At 34.1% G+C, this 16,784-nt stretch overlaps 1 protein-coding gene across 10 annotated transcripts in view; it reads right to left on the reverse strand.

The window, feature by feature from the left end:
* ATRNL1 (attractin like 1) overlaps positions 1 to 16,784 on the reverse strand; it is a 510,466-nt gene that overhangs the window by 382,320 nt on the left and 111,362 nt on the right. For all 10 annotated transcript variants that reach the window (XM_062580018.1, XM_062580017.1, XM_062580020.1 and 7 more), the window contains exons 13-16: positions 16,474 to 16,682; positions 14,036 to 14,154; positions 6,021 to 6,153; positions 4,318 to 4,499 (exon numbers count right to left, since the gene is read on the reverse strand). In XM_062580018.1, coding sequence (XP_062436002.1) covers positions 4,318 to 4,499; positions 6,021 to 6,153; positions 14,036 to 14,154; positions 16,474 to 16,682 — 643 coding nt within the window. The remainder of the gene's footprint in view (positions 1 to 4,317; positions 4,500 to 6,020; positions 6,154 to 14,035; positions 14,155 to 16,473; positions 16,683 to 16,784) is intronic.

A 16,784-nucleotide genomic window follows, 5' to 3' on the forward strand; every position in this document is an offset into this window, starting at 1 on the left:
AATTTTAGAGCACATATCCAAATTCAACAGTGCCTCAACTGTGCACCACAAATGTCTTCATTTAATCCCTTTTTTTAGTACCAAATGAACCATTTCTTCATCTTTTAAAAAGGAGACATTCTATTGATTCCCAACTTAGTACTGGAAATATGAGAAAATATTGATACACAATAAATTTTGAAGGGCCTACAAAGACAGCAGCCACCTTCACCTCCCAAATCATTCCAAATCATAATGTTTTTTTTATTCAAAATCTGATGAAGAAATGGTCCTAAACTTGCCCCAGAATAAGGGGTTTGTATATTAAGAAATGATCTACAAAGTCCCACGTTGTTTGTATGAACAGTAAAAACTTTCTAAGTTCTTCTAGGTTGTAGTATGTATTAATACTATTTTAATAGTCTGTAACATACACAGCAGTTGTCAAAGATTTTTTAGTACAAGAATATCAAATAAAGGGGAGATAAAAATAGACCCATATTCTTATTTCCAAATGTTACTCTGACATACCGACTAATCCTAAAAGCTTTTCTTTCATGTAGCAAAAGTTTTAAAATCTTTTTCCTATTAATCACAGAAAACAAACTCGAGCATAGATATTTCAGATTAAGGCATAGTTTTCACCTCACAGCTTCTCTGACTACATTTGTGAACTCCACAACACTACCTGGAACAAAAACAAGCCATCTAAAATGAAATCTCACCCGCTAAATCATTATGATTGCAGTTTGAGAGGAAAAGGTAGACAAAGGAAAATCAAGCAAAATTTCAGAGAGCCTCTGTGACACTTTTAGGTTAAATTACACATTTAGGCTGTATCATAAATAAAGCTGGACAGAAGAATAGGAATGAAAGAGAAATTTTTTTCCTTAACTAACTGAAAAAACAGTATAGATCATAGCAACGTTTCATTAGAGATTCTGATAACCACGTGATCATTTAATCCAAGACATACCTTTAAAACGCATACATTTGTCTACCATTGTATAAACTGTATGTGGAATATCTCAAATTTGTATCATCACACTGGCTCAGGACATATTTCATTTATAAAGACATGCTAAGCAGGATGTAATCTTGTAGAAATTCTAAGCCTTGAAATACAACACAAGTCTAGCTTCCAAATACTAAAAATCTATTTCTCATCTATATCTCAAGCCAGTCTGGTATCTGTCATATCGATACTCTATCAGGAGTTATTAGATCTGAGGATCACCTGTGAGGTATTTTAACAGGGATCAGGATAAATAAATAAATAAAAGTAAATAATTAGAGAAATTATTGCCATTTGTGATTTTATCTGTTTCAATAACACTTTAAAGGTTATCTCATGTCAAAAAGTTGACAGATAGAATGTATTCTGAAGTTGCAGAAAATACAGTATCAGAAGAGATTTTCTGACACCTAAGGATTACTTTTCTCTCTCTTTTATTAGCAATTGATAAAAAATATATGTGCTTCTATCGAAAATAAATGATTTTGCTCTGTCCGAGAACTATGTTTACTGAAAAAAATCCTTAGTGTCTAATATATATTTGCACATCTTTCTCGAAAAGGTAAGACAGTATATTTTGATTCACAGCATATGTCCTTATATTTTGCATTCAATATTAGTGTACCACAAAGGCAATTGTGAACTGCCATTTTCTTTTTAGCCATCTCAATTCATTTAAAATATAACATAAAAACTTTGCAAATCATCTACTAGCTTGATGTAAATTTTAATTATTACTCATAATTGTTTCTATTATCCACTGAATGTAAAGCTAAGCTACTTAAAAATTAGTTTTATTATATAACCAAGGAAAGCTCCATGTTCTAAAACCAAAATATACCCTTTAAAATGTTGTTTACTAATATGAACTGATTGCTTGTAATAGATTTTTATTCTATTAAGACATGCTGTCTGTGTGGACATTGTGGGGTTTGGTTATCTTTTGAACATGCATACTTTTCAGGGACATGTATCAGTGATGTGGGTAGGATTTCCAGTAGTTTAAACGGAGCAATCAAACTGAGCACTTAACTGCTCAAACACTGAAGCTGACCACCCATGAACAGGTAACTGTAACATTGTGCTACAGTTAACAAATTAATATAGATAATATTCCTAAAGAATCTCCTGATGATAGCTGTACTTACCAGAGGCATTTAAGAGATTTTAACCCTCTCCCATTATTATCATAAAGTGATGATTAGCTGCCGACTTACTCCTGTGCTGCAGTGGTGGGAATCTCCATAGTTCTCGTGCAGGTACACGCGCACACGCACACACCCTTTATCTCTGACCTTTGATCTCATACACCACATGTATAGGAAACTACGTATTTTTGCAGAGTAGAGAAGTACGTATTTCCAGTATCTCCCTATCCTCAAGTTGTTGATGGTCTGTGTCAAATGAAGCAACACAGAAGCAGAAACCCTTCATGTGGCAAGGGGCTGCCAGAGGCTTAGCTTTCTGCAGTGAAATTATAGCCACCTCCACAACTGCTCTCTTTCACACTCTGTGAACTTCAGTTCATATATTGCTACTGACTGCACTTAAACCAGAACACAAAGTGATGTTGCAATCTGAACATCGAAAGATCCTGCAAGCCACCAGTTTAGAAAGGTCTCAAGTACATCCCTCAACAGAGCACATCACAATAATCTAATTCCAAGTAGCTAAGACTCAAACAGGCAAAACACAGAAACCACACTTAAGAGGTACAGAGAGATAAATTCTGTCTCATATTGATTTAAGCATTCAGTAGCAGAAATGGGGGGTGGAAGGAGAACCCTAAGATGCACTATTAATTTCTACATAAGGAACAAGAAATATTAACAGGAGTTGATGTAATTCAAAGAAAGTTATTTTGTGCACATCCTCCACCTGACTGAAAGTTTTTTTAAATCATGGCCTCTAGCTAACAGACATCCATTCATAGCAGAAATGAACTGTATCTATTTTATACATATAGAGACATACTTACACACATATATATATGCAAACACACATACATATGTACCTGTAGGTAGACATTCTGCTGAACCACAAATAACATCAAATAAATAGAAAAGCCTGTAGTGGAAATTGAAGAGCGTTCAAATGGAAAAGTTTTCTGAGGCTCCAAAAGGCTTTAAGTTTCTTCAAATCAGTTCCTATCCTATCCAAATCAGCTCCTATCTACTCACAAGACACTGCAGCTGCAACAAATAACATGCCATTGTCAATCACTCAACAACAGTAGAAAGACCTAACAATTGCAGTATGGATATGTTGCTATCAGTCATAAAGCACCATTACTACTGCAGTATAATAATCAGCCTTGAAATTAGGAGAAGTTTTCTTTAGGATATCAGATACAACTTTACTGTACCTGTCATATTTTTAATAGCTTCCCCCAAATGTGGCAGTGAGAAGCATCTATTTCACTAGTGATAAAAACTTAAATCGCAATTTTAAGATGACAGTCCTTGCCACTTCTACAGATTTTGATCTGTTATATTAATGACAATAGTCTTCACCCCTTTTCAGGCAAGTGAGTTTAGCCCTCCTTTTCTTTTTTTTGTTTTTTTAATTTTTTTTTAATCCACAAATCATACCACTAATAGCAAGGTTCACATCTCTCATTTTTAGCTATTACCAAATACCAAAGAGAAGAAAATGCATTTCCCTTACATAGCTGCAACTTCAACAGAAGTTCCTTCTGAAAACTCAGAGTAAATACACTTCTTAAAAAAAAAAAAATAAATAAATAAAATAAAATAAAATTGGCTGCATCATGAGACTTTTCCATTTTAAAATGAGCAATTTAAAACAGAAAGGAAGGTCATATCATGTCACATAAGTAGTCAATTCAATTTTCTGCAAATTAGCCAAGTTCACCACCCAAAAACAATCCTGCGAGCAGTTTAACATACACTGATATGAAAGGAAGGAAATTTTTCTTCATTACAGTGAATATTATTTTGGCTTGTTTTCATTTCTGCTGTAACAGTGTGCTGAAAAAGCACTGACATTTCCAAAATCAGTGTTCCAGACATTCTCTTGTTTTCTCACTTGAAAGTAAAATGTAAACAGTAACCTGTATTACCTGTACTAGTTAAATCAGTAGGGAGAAACATTTAAGAATTGCTGCTTTATTAGCCTTATATGGGAGGTTTCTGTAATATCCTACACATCACTGATATCACAGATATTTGGCAGTACACTATGTATTTTTAAGTCTTTATAATGGTATTCATTTTCCCCTGTCTCTCTGGACAAATCCTTAAAACATATTCCTCATAGAAAATTTAATTCACACGAGCATGAATTACAGTTATTAAGATTACCTGAAGTGTATACTTCTGTATTTCATCCAGAACAAATTCCACTTCTTTTGAGGTTGTTAATGAAGCAAGATTCCCACTTAAATTGTAGCAATATAGTTTGGCATTGTCATAGCTTTCACGACTAGAATTTATGCGGAGGCAGGCATCTCCAATATGACTCCATCCTTCCCCACAGAGATGAGCTAGTGTAAAAAGTACATGATTAAAACTAATATTGAAAAAAAAATTACAAACTTAAAGGAGAGTTTGAATTTCATCTTCTTCAGATAATAATTCAAAAAATATCCCAATATGCAATTTCCCTTTTCATATCACTTAAAAATTCTAAAACACCAAGTAATATAACTTTGAATGATTTAATTACAGCAAAAGTGTTTTATGAAAAGAAACTTGCAACAACTTATGACATATTTCAATAAGGCATATGTTAAGTTTCAGGGTAATATTACACTATTTCTGCTATTCATACTTGAGCAGAACTAAACATTAGAGACTAGATTATGCATATAATTAATGGAGATTTAGTTTTCAGCTCTGTAATAGGGAATATCTCTATTTCAATGTCCTAGGTAAATTAATGTCTCTGATGTCCTAGGGAAATAAAGAAATAACTTTACCTAAACATTACCTAAATTTTGAAAATTTTGAAACAAAATTCCTAGAATTAAAATAACAAATATCTCTTATCTTTGCTTTATCATATGCTACTCTATCTCTAAACATAATCAGTATGATAGGAAATTCTGATAACTCAACATTTTAGGAAACATTTCCTCTTCAAAATACTTCAGCATCAGTCAGATGCAGATAACTATTAAAAACAGACTAAATAATTCATAGCAGTTATTATAGTTAATCTCAACATAGATTACACAAATGCTATTTAAAACTGCATAAAATAAACTTATTAAAACTATTTGATGAATAATTTCTGCAAATATTTTTTCATGGAAACTATTTGTAGACTTCTTGTCACAGGTAGCTGCTGTCATAAAGTCAATCCTGTTCATTAACTTCACTTAGACGAGAAGATCAGATGGGGCAGTTCTGATATCTAACCACATATATGTAGTTATGATTATGAATTACAGAAAAATATTATTTCAAATATTAACACCTTCTGAAAATATTTTATACTAGCATTTTAATATTCAGTCCTTTAATGCTATTAATAACATCAGCAATCTAGAAATCAGACCTTGGGCCCTCTCTGCACAGCAAATTCAGGTACAACTACTTCAATGGAAGACAAAACCCAAGCTAACAAAAACAACAATACCAGTGATTATAGAGCAGTAAAGGATTCGGAATGGCAATTCAGCTCTTTACTTAGTTACCCCCTACAGGCTAGAACTCATCACTAGCTTGGGCAGAGGTACATGCCATCATGCCTCCATTACAGTATGACTTCTCCTAACAAGATAAAGGTAGCAGAGCTAGACCAATTAGTGCTGTAATTACTACATTAACTAATGAACTACATGAACTAATTGTTCACCCTACTCAGGAGGGGAGAGTTAGCATATGCAAAAGGAATCTAGTCTTCTAGTTGAATGAATGTTATTTGGCAACAGTGGAGCAAATTTATCTACTCTGACAACAATTATATATATATATATATATATATATATATATATATAAAGAGAAAAAAAAAAAAAAAAAAAAAAAGCTTAGAAGCAGAGTCCCCATTCCAAAGCCCTTACCAGGTAATGCCTGGCATTCTTGCTGCCGCTGATCCCACTGGCAGTTCAGGTGTAGTGAGCAGCTTTTACAGCTGGTCAATTTATTGCAGATCTGTTCATTTCTCACATGACATTTGGTGTAGTTTTTAACTGACTATGAAAACAAAACAGACAGAACAGCATATTTTATGTCAAACTGCCAACAAACCATAAGTCAGAACTGAAATACACATTTCCCCTAGAAAATCAGAGCCCTCTAGAAGTTAAGTCTAAATTAAGGTCCTTGTCTAGGGAACCCTTCTAGTTGGTGGAGAGTAACAAATGCATCTCCCACTTGTCTTAGACTTTGGCTAGCTCTGTATGTGACAAATAGCACTTTGAATATGCCACTTCTCCCTACTGAGCATAGGAAGAGCTCAAACAACGAAACTAAATCTCTGTTTCTTAGATAGTTCAAAGATATGCTCTCAACAAAGTATTTCATTCTCCAGTTATCTGTAGGTTAATCAAATAAAACAATCAAAAAGATTATAAAGACAGAACAAGATACAGGTGTAAAATAACTACACTTCACTGACAGAAGGTGCAAGACTATACACTATATTGTTTCCCCTGAGTTAAGTTAAACAAGCAAAAACTGGAGTTATAGACAAGCGATTATAAAACACAAGAAATATTATTTCAGGATTTGTTAAAACTTCCAGTCATTTTATTCTAAAAGTTTTAAATACATATTTGTATATAAGATACTTGGTATAAAACGCACAAGATCTACAGGGTACTGTTTTGGCAAGTTGTGACATAAAGCCAAGTATAACAGTATTACCTTGGAACATCAGTGTATAAGAAGAGCAGTAAATACTGAAGGAATTTATCTGATTCTTTTCTGAAAAACTAAATATTGCTTTGTAAGTTCGGCATTTTGAGAACTTTTTTTCCCCTGAGTAGTACTTTTAAGGTGACACCTAATTACTGATATCCAAAATACGAATCAATTCATCTGTTTATCCACTAGACTATCTCAGCTAATTTCACTTGCAGGTAATAACTAAAAATAAGTCCTAATTCAAAGATCATTATTCTCACCACACAACACAAACTCTTATATAAACATACTTCCACAGCAGACTCCCAAACAATACCCACATAAGACCACACACAATGGTGGTCAAGTTTCTCCTAGTCAGACTCAAACTAGACAATCTAGGCAAAATGAAAGATCTTATTTCCTCTTCCTTAGGAGATAAATAAATTTTATAATAAAAGAATATATGAGAACGCATAATACATTTAATTTACAGGAGTTACACTTGTGGCTGCTTACCAAAGCATTTTATTAAGAGTCCCTATTCCCTTAAATAGGGAGGCCAGTCCAGCTATCCAAGGTTAATTAAGCAGAGATTACATTTGCATAGTGGGCACATAAACATAACACCAAAGGGCAGAAATACAACTGCCTCACACTTAGGTAAGTTCTGACTCGTCTATTAGCTCACCCCATATATTTGGGCTGGTTATTACAGGCATGCCAAGCAGCAAACAAATATATTTCTTTTGGAACAGAAAATCAATGTGCTGGGATGGTTCACTTTGATAAAATTCAGAGTTAATCAACCCATCAGCAGCAGTAGCATCAAGATATATAACAGCCTTAAAACATGTCCAAGTTTGCAGGTACCTAAAAGTTTTGCATAAATGCATGAATCTGTCAAATGTCAATTTCTGATTATAAGCAATTACATATATATTTTCTGCCAAAAAATACGTTTTGTCAATTTATTTAAATTACTAATATTTCTTCAGATTTCAGTTATGTAACTAGAGACATCCATCCCATAAGTTAAAACCATACAACTGCCAAAGAATACTACAAATATTTTCTCTCCCTAATAAAAAAAGATAGTCATGCTGAGGAGCTAAAAAGGATTGCATCATTGTATAGTTTACTTGACAATTTTATTTCCTTTTTTCCCTAACACATATTGTCTTCTGGAATACTATAAAGCATATTTAAAGTGGCAATATGTTAATAAGTTAATGCAGTTCTCGGTACCGGAATTTTGATGATAGTGCATCAACCTACTGCAGTCAAGAGGGGAAACAACCAGTCTCTTTTTATGTAGGATTTCTTCTTTTTTTTTTGAAGTCCTGAAATAATGTAATTGTTAAAATGAATTTTTTAATCTCACACAGAACCAGCTTCATTACCATTGGAGAACATGACTGTTTAGGGGCCAGTTTGGTGCCTTTATTGGACCAGATGCCTGTTAGTGAGCACATTATGAAAGGTACCCACTATTTTTCTGGTCTATAAGAGAGGCTACTGTAAAATAAAGAGAAACAAAGAAGCTGCTCTAACAGAAGGCATCTATGCAACTGTATGAAACAGAGCCAAAGGAAATGTTGTAAAGTAATAAGATGTCTATCTAGACAATAAATACATGCAAACCATAATGCATACAAAACCTCTGGCACAGACCCACATTGAGTTTCACTCAGTCATAACGGTTATTCACAAAACTGCCCGAGATGCTTTACAATGAATTTTAGATTACAAGTAAGCACCATCTGTTCATTTTCAATACCTCAAATAATACTCCTTGTTAACACATCATTACCTCAATGTCAAAATCCTTAAGCATTCTGATTGTTTTGAAAATGATTTATTGCATGGTAATATTACATACAGACTGCAATTCTCTAACTCAGCCAAGATATTTGTTCTATTAACCTCTAACCATAAAGCTTGTTGTGCACATGTTATTAAATGTTTAAAATAAAATCTAAAGTACTAGTGGCTACTCTATAAAAATCTTTTCTGTTGTATTCCCTTATTCCCAGTTTATTTCTCTTAAATCCAATTTAAACATTGCTTCCCTGAAAATTTCATTAGTTCAATGTAAATGTGAATCCAACAGGTAACTCACATTAACACAACATTAAGGTTATAACTTGAGCTACCAAACCCCATGAAATTCTGAACTATGACAGCCCATCTGTTACTGAAGTATTGTATTGCTGCAGGGTACTTAGTGTTTACACACAAAAATATGAATAAATCATGTTACATATAAAGTTTCCTACTTACATCTCATTACTTGGATTTTTCAGTTCTGATCCTGATATGGTGTGTACAGGCAGACTTATGAAATTCAGTGATTTTCTACGTATCCATTGTAGAATGGAAGAATTTTTACCTTACAATTTCAGAAATTAGTATTAAATGACATACCTTACTCTCCTCCTTCTATATTTTTCTGGATAACACTAAAATCTTACGTGGTTTGTCAAATTTATTTTTCTAATAGATTATCTAATACATCTTCCTCTATTTCTCTGAAGCTATTGCAAATCTTACTACTAGGTATTTCTTAGGATTAATTTTCCTTTTTTATCACGGTAATTTCAATCCTATTTATAATTCCTTCTACTACATTAAAAAGTATTTCTCCTTGATTATTCTTTGAATTCCACAACTGTAGGCAGATTGCTATTATTACTATTGGTATTGTTGCAACATTTAAGGATTCCCATCATGAAACAGGATGCTATCTTTCTGGAAGCCATGCACACACATTACAAAAAGACAATGATTCCTTTCTTTAAGCCATTGTTAGAAGTATAATTTAAAGGTAGAATTACACCTTGGAGTATCCTCTGGTACCTTCTATTTCTCAACAAGATGCTCAACAAGATGCTCTTTATCATATCCTTCATGGATTCTACAAGGTTTAGTTTATGTTGCCATGCTTAGATATAAAATAATTTAAAATCACATCGCAATTTGTGCTTAAGTAAATTACATCAACTGGGGTTTTACTGTATTGTATGTGCAGAGAGTGACACATGAGAAATTCAGAGAATTCTACTGGAAATACAATTGTGGGCTTGCCACAGTTATAGATGGAACATGTAGCCACTTGCATCCATAAAACATCAATACTTTAAAAAATCAATCTAGATCAGATGCAAGAGTGCCTCAGCTATGTCTCTTCCATCACCATCTCCCATCTGTTCTACTTGAAAAATGTCACACAGCCTGTACGCTGACCAGAAAAGAATTACATGCATGTGCTACCCGCCTGGTGTTCTTGATCCCAGTCAGTTAGGTGCTTTCAGTTTCTTCAGCGTCCTTTATGTTGTTGCTCTGTTACAGTAAAAGAGTAGCTTTTTAACAAGCCTAACAATGTGAGGATCCAGAACAGAAGCTGAAATGTTATAAGGAAAGAGAGTTTTCCTATATTTCCCAAGGACTGTTACAGTTTTGAAAAGTTTTTCTCTCAAAATCAATAGTGAAATTTAACATTACATTACTGCATATATTACTTTAAAAAATTGTTTGTTAAGTAATATGGAAATAAGTAGCATTTCAAATGAAATTATTTTATTTGAAAACTTGTGGTGCAGGCAGTTAAAACAAAATGAAAGATTATAGGCCAAAATAGCTAGACAACCAATGGAGCATATCATTACAGCTACCCTATCTGCAGTGAGTGCTTCAATTTATACTAGAGAGCATTAAGACAAGAAAGAAATCAGAGAAGGAAGCTTTCTTGCTAATTGCTTAAGTGCTTGCCTTTCAGGACTGCTATTTGACCTGAAGTAGAAGTCTCATTGTCTCCTATAACATCATCGGCTGATGAAGCATGAGCTAGATGAGCAGACAGTGAGGTGGATTGAGAACTGGCTGAAAGGCAGAGCTCAGAGGGTTGTCATCAGTGGCACAAAATCTGGTTGGAAGCCAGTAACTAGCAGTATCCCCCAGGGCTCAGTACTGGGTCCAGTCTTGTTCAACTTATTCATCAGTTACTTGGATGAAGTGACAGAGTGCCTCCTCAGCAATTTGCTGATGATACCAAACTGGGAGGAGTGGCTGATACCCCAAACGGCTATGTTCCTATTCAGAAGGACCTCAAGAGCCTGGAGAATTGGGCAGAAAGGAACCTCATGAAGTTCAACAAAGGCAAGTGCAGGGTCCTGCACCTAGGGAGGAATAACTCCTTGCACCACTACAGGCTGGGAATTGACCTGTTGGAAAGCAGCTCTGCAGAGAAGGACCTGGGGATCTTGGTGGACAAGCTGACCATGAGCCAGCAATGTGCCCTTGTGGCCAAAAAGGCCAATGGCATCCGGGGGTGCATTAGGAAGAGCATTGCCAGTAGATCAAGGGAGGTGATCCTCCTCCTTTAGCCAGCCCTGATGAGGCCACATGTACAGTATTGTATCCAATTCTGGACTACCCACCAGTGCAAGAGAAACATGGAGCTACTGGACCGAGTCCAGCAAAGGGCAACTAAATGATTAAGAGACTAGTGTCTCTCATATGAGGAGACTTCTTTTTATGGGAGAAAAGCAAATTAGCTTGCCAGTGCTGAAATGAGCCAGACCTCCAGAACAATCTGGCATTGCAATTACATCAGATGAGTATAATGATATATGTTGATGATCCATGAGTTTGCATTATAGTGGAATAGTGTCTTGTAAATGTGCTCACTCACATCAGATGGGGAGCATAGATAAGTATATGTGTATCATGATGTGCATCAACGCATTAGTACTACTTATAAAGTCCATCTGTCCAAATTTCAGTTATTTCAGAGAAATTTTTATATTTTAGAGTTCTGCCAATCAGTCACTGCTTTGCAAATATCCCTGACCATGAGGCCAATGCCAAACTGATTGCCAGTATGTCCTTTGTATGCTGGCCAGTTTCAGAGAACAAAAGTAACATACTCTGAAACATCACTATCTTTCTCATCTGGATGTCCTATGATTTAAGATCTTTGGACAGCTGCAAAAATGTGGCTTTCTACTTGTGGCACTTCTGAGTCCACAGCTTGTTATCGCATATTTCTATCACAGTACTGTCACAGCACTGATTTTGTGGGCCTAGTCCAGAAGGACTAAGCCAGTCAATGCTGGTTTTCCACAGAGTGCCTTTCTGTTGATGCAGTTTTCACAGTTTTATGCTGATAGCTGAAAATATCTGTCTTCATAGTCTTCAGGCCAGTACACTAAACGTAAAAAAAAAAAAAACCAAAAAAAAAACAAAAAAAAAACCCACACTTCTGATCTATGACAGTAACTCTTTTCAAAAAAAAAAGATTTAGATGAATTTTTTTCTAACTCATTCTTTAGTAACTCCACTAACAGTCTTTGCTATTCACTTCCAACCCTGAATAAAAGTCAAGAAATGACAGACAGGACTGGTGCATAAGCTGCCAATTAAGCTGACAACTTGGTCATGAAATGTGATCAAAAAAATGATACTGAGCTGAGAAGCCTGTGCTAAGATAGCCAGTGTTCCGCAGTTATGAGACATGAAGTTAGTCTGTTCCTTTGCAAGGATTTCTTGCTTTAGACTCTTATTAGTTCAAAACGACAGTCAAAAAATTAGCATCTAATCTAGTAAAATAAGTTAGGAAAGGGAGAGGCCTTGAAGATCACAAAAGAAAGTTCAATCTCTAGAATCCAGACTATGAAATCACTCTGAGAGACTTGTTATAACATGATTGCTGATGAATTTATGTCTGCATTGCTTTCACTAGTAGTGACCAGCTATGAATGTGAGTGACTCAAGCTGGTTGTGCTCACTCTGCCTAAATGGGCACAATTTGAGTCAGACTCAAACCATAATTTCTCTGTCTGGAGGACAATGTTGATTTGCAACAGGTTCAAACCAGAGAGCAAGCTACTTCTACTAATGGAAGCACATAAAGAAAGGAGTTTAAATTCAGGTACAACCTTGTGTCTGGAGTTAGCAGAATTATATAAAAGTCAAACGAACAAGCAAGAAGGACACAGCAAACGGTGGACAACATAATGTGTAAAGCATGGGGCAAAGCAATATAAAAATAGAAAAATATAAGCTTGTATGTATTTATAAATATAAGAAGTATGAACATACCAAAACAGAACAATGCTTATTGAATTACACGAGCACTTTAGTATGTTAAAGTGTCACAACCACTTTAAAAGTCATATTTAACCTCACGGTGATGTAGACTCTTATTGCTTTATTCAGACACCAAGCGACTCTATGACTTAAAGAACAACATTTCTATGATGGTCAACGATTGGAATACAAAAGGCGAGACTGACTTGGTTCTGTTTGAAAGGAAAAAAAGAATTGAATGTAATGTTGAAAAGGAAAAATTCTCATTCCTTTTATCTCCTACACACAGGTTAAATTAATTTAAATATGCTTGCTTTTTTCTACTCTTTTTTTCATATCTATAGCATTGTATATTCCACCAAAACTTTGAGCTCAATATTTATGAAATTATGTAAGCTAAGCTACTAACTTTTCTATTTGTTTTTGCCAAAAATATGCTGAAAAACTACTTTCATCAGAAACCTAGTTTACCCCTTTCCTATCGATAGCATTTGTCTGTGTGGCAAGATAACGGGTAGGGCAATAACGAGAATTCAAGTGACATTATTTTTTAAAAAATAGCCAAAAATTTTGCTTTTTCTCCTTTTAAAGTATTTTTGTTTTTAATTGTAGAGTCAATAAAAAAATTCATAAAATACAAGCTTGTAAAAAATAGTTCTTAGGAGATAATTCTAAGTTTCTTAGATTTTAATATTCATTATAAATATGTTTAGCTTCACCAAAGGATAATGAAAGTAATGCCAAAATATTCTGTAGTCTCTTATGCTATTAGTCTTAATTCTTTCCAACTCTTACATTCAGTGAAGTATCACAATGTGGCAAATTTACAGTAAACTTGTCTAGAGATGATCACTGGAATGGTAATAAAGAATTTATAAATAAGCTGGTAATAATAAACCGTGAAATGCACACTTCTCTGAATAATAAATCACTATATCAGGATATCTTTGACTGATTTTTTTAAACAAAATGCTTATATAGTTATACTATTAAATGTGTTTCCGTCTGTGTTCAAAACAAGCTACTATCAAATTTCACTTTGTGTGCACCTCCTTTTCATTTGGTGCAAAAGGCCTCCGTTTTGTTTTAGCTACAAAAGAAATAATATTAATACCACAACCATAGATTTGCAAAGACTCACCATGCTACAGTTACTATTTGCTGAAATGCACTTCTTGTCATCACACCACTGGCATCCATTAGTATTAGCAGTACAGCTTGCACAGTCTGCATATCTGTAACATCTGTCATCTGCAGCAGCTGTAACACAAATGAAAGTCAAAAAAACATCAAACTGAAGGAGAATATCATCATATTTTACTTGCTTAGAACACCCTTGCCTAAAATATTTTCTATTACATCTTTTGTTTGAATTCTGGCCACTAAAAAGTCTGTAAGTTACTGTAAAAAATCAGTTGTAGTCACTTAATAGTGTTATTCAACTAAACGAACACACACTGATTTGAAACATACAGACTCATTCAGTACAGTGCACAGGTTAAAAACATCAGTCTCAAACTCTCCTTTGCTTACACTTTTAACAAGAAAGATTTCTTCAGATGTAGGTTTCTGAAAAAATATTAGATCAAAAGTAAAAAAGAGAAAAAAAGTCACAACCACTATGACTGTTAGCAATGTATATATTTTAAGTCTTTCTAAATTAATTTATAAATTTAAAAAGGATTAGTAAGTTACAGTGCTCTGCCTTTTCTCTATGAAAAATCTTTGTGGAAGAGGGTCATGTTAAATACATAATACATCTTCAGCACTTGGACTAAAATTTATGTTATTTAAAATAGTTTTTGACAAAAATGTTTACTTCTGTTAAAAGGAGATAAAAATTGAAAAACTATCATGATTCAAAATAGCTGAATTCTTTCCATTATCTACATTGACTCCTCTTTTTAACTGCTATGCAATTTGGCTTCTTTGGCCTACAGTAAGTTTAAGAGATTCCATTGCCAAGGAAGACTTGCTATCCAAGAATTGCTCTTCTGTAAACCCACTGAATTTTGTGTTTGTGTTTTAATTTTGACTGTCAGCTGTTTCACACATGATGCTCTCAACCAACACAATCGAGTCAGGTGGTGCAAAAGAATATATGAACTCTTGGCTTTTGACAGAATGTTACTACCAGAAATTGGATGGATTGAGCAGACATGACGTTATCCAATTATTTAAAGTTTTGGCAGATTCACACAACTTCACAGTTCGAATTTTATAAACCTTGCCTCTTCTACTTTGATGTAGGTGTAGTTTGATCCCACTGCAGTAGACATATTTTAAACACTGCCCTAACCTTTCTATTTTGTTTCAGTCTGTCTGTCTATATTGGCTTCCCACTCCTCTTTGTTTTTTTTTTTTTTCCCTGAATATCTGATATTACAATTCAGTTCTTTTTATAGAGCTGAAATATTCTAGATTCCAGATCTCTAAACTTTATGAAACTGTACAAAAGCAATTCTTCAGAAAGCAGATTTACCTAGATAACATTTTTGTTACGTAATCCACTGTTTTTCCATTTTTGCAAATCATGAAAAAATAACAAAAAATCAACTACCTGGAAGCATTTATTATTAGTAGAGCTAATATTTGTTAAAAAAAACATTAAATTAATTTGGTAGTTCATATATTTAATGTAGACCCAAAGTTTGGCTAGCAATTATATACTGTGCTGCACGGAAGAATGCACAGAAAAAATAGCAGATATACATAGCAGTGTTGCATATTGTGCTCATGTAAAGCATAAGAAAAGCACTTTTAGAAGCCATCTATTTGTGACAAGCCAAAACACTTAGGAATAGGGTACAATAGTTATTCATAATGACAAATCGCTGTTTCAATCAGTACAGCTATCACAATGTCAAGTAGAATTTCACAAGACAAACTTTAACTGATTTGACACACTGCAGCAAAAGGCTTGTTTGTTTTTCCAGATGTGAATGCATTGCATTCTTCTATATATATCAAAGGAGAGTCTTAGTAATCTACTTAAAGCAGTGATACTTCCCTCCTCTGTTACTGGTACATACAGACCTGACAGTGCTATACACCTGCAATGCCAGAAACCAATTACAAAGTCCATCTGTGCTCTGACTGATATTATAATTTCTTGTACTCTGACCAATTTGAAGATTTTTATTTATTTGTTAACATCATTAAAAAGAGAAGATGAAGAAATAAAAAAATTAATTCATTTACAGTATTTCAAAGATCATCCTTTTGTTAGCCCTTCAAACACACTAAGCCAAATTCAATCTAAAGTCATTTTACATTCTAGCCCCACAATGAAGTGCTGTCTTCTCTTTAAGCTCTGTTTTTTGTTCCCTAGCATCTTAAATGCATGTTTTTTATATCTACGTCCTTGTAGTTAAAATCTAAGAAAATTAAGAGATTAATGATTTTAAAAATCAATCCATTAACCACTTGCACTAGATATTTCCAGAAAAGAACTGCCTTAATAGTCCAATCACTGGTTCCACCCATTTTTGTCTTCTCATTCCTATATTACATTGAAACATTTAATACTGTAAGACTAGAATTTACTGTAAAAATATTAGTACATGATAATTTACTCACCTGCCTTTTTAGGACATTTTGCTCTAAGGATGTTATTAGCATGTCCAGATTCCCACGATTCACAGTGTTTCTTGTTCCACAGACATCTTATCCCTGGACGAGCATTTTTACATAGTTCTTCATCTCTGAATGCTTCACAGTTTGGAGGCTTGTATACAAGGATGTCATTCAACAGAACACTTGAAAACCCCCCAAATATATACATGGACCTATTGGGAAAAAAGTAAATATAGCTGATACTGTAGTTACAGGTCAACTTTCTTGATTTCTTTAGCTGTCTTCATATACATTAAAAACATATATGTGTGTGT

The sequence above is a fragment of the Rhea pennata genome, chromosome 7 (genome assembly GCF_028389875.1).
Source record: "Rhea pennata isolate bPtePen1 chromosome 7, bPtePen1.pri, whole genome shotgun sequence".
In the NCBI taxonomy this organism is placed as follows: domain Eukaryota; kingdom Metazoa; phylum Chordata; class Aves; order Rheiformes; family Rheidae; genus Rhea; species Rhea pennata.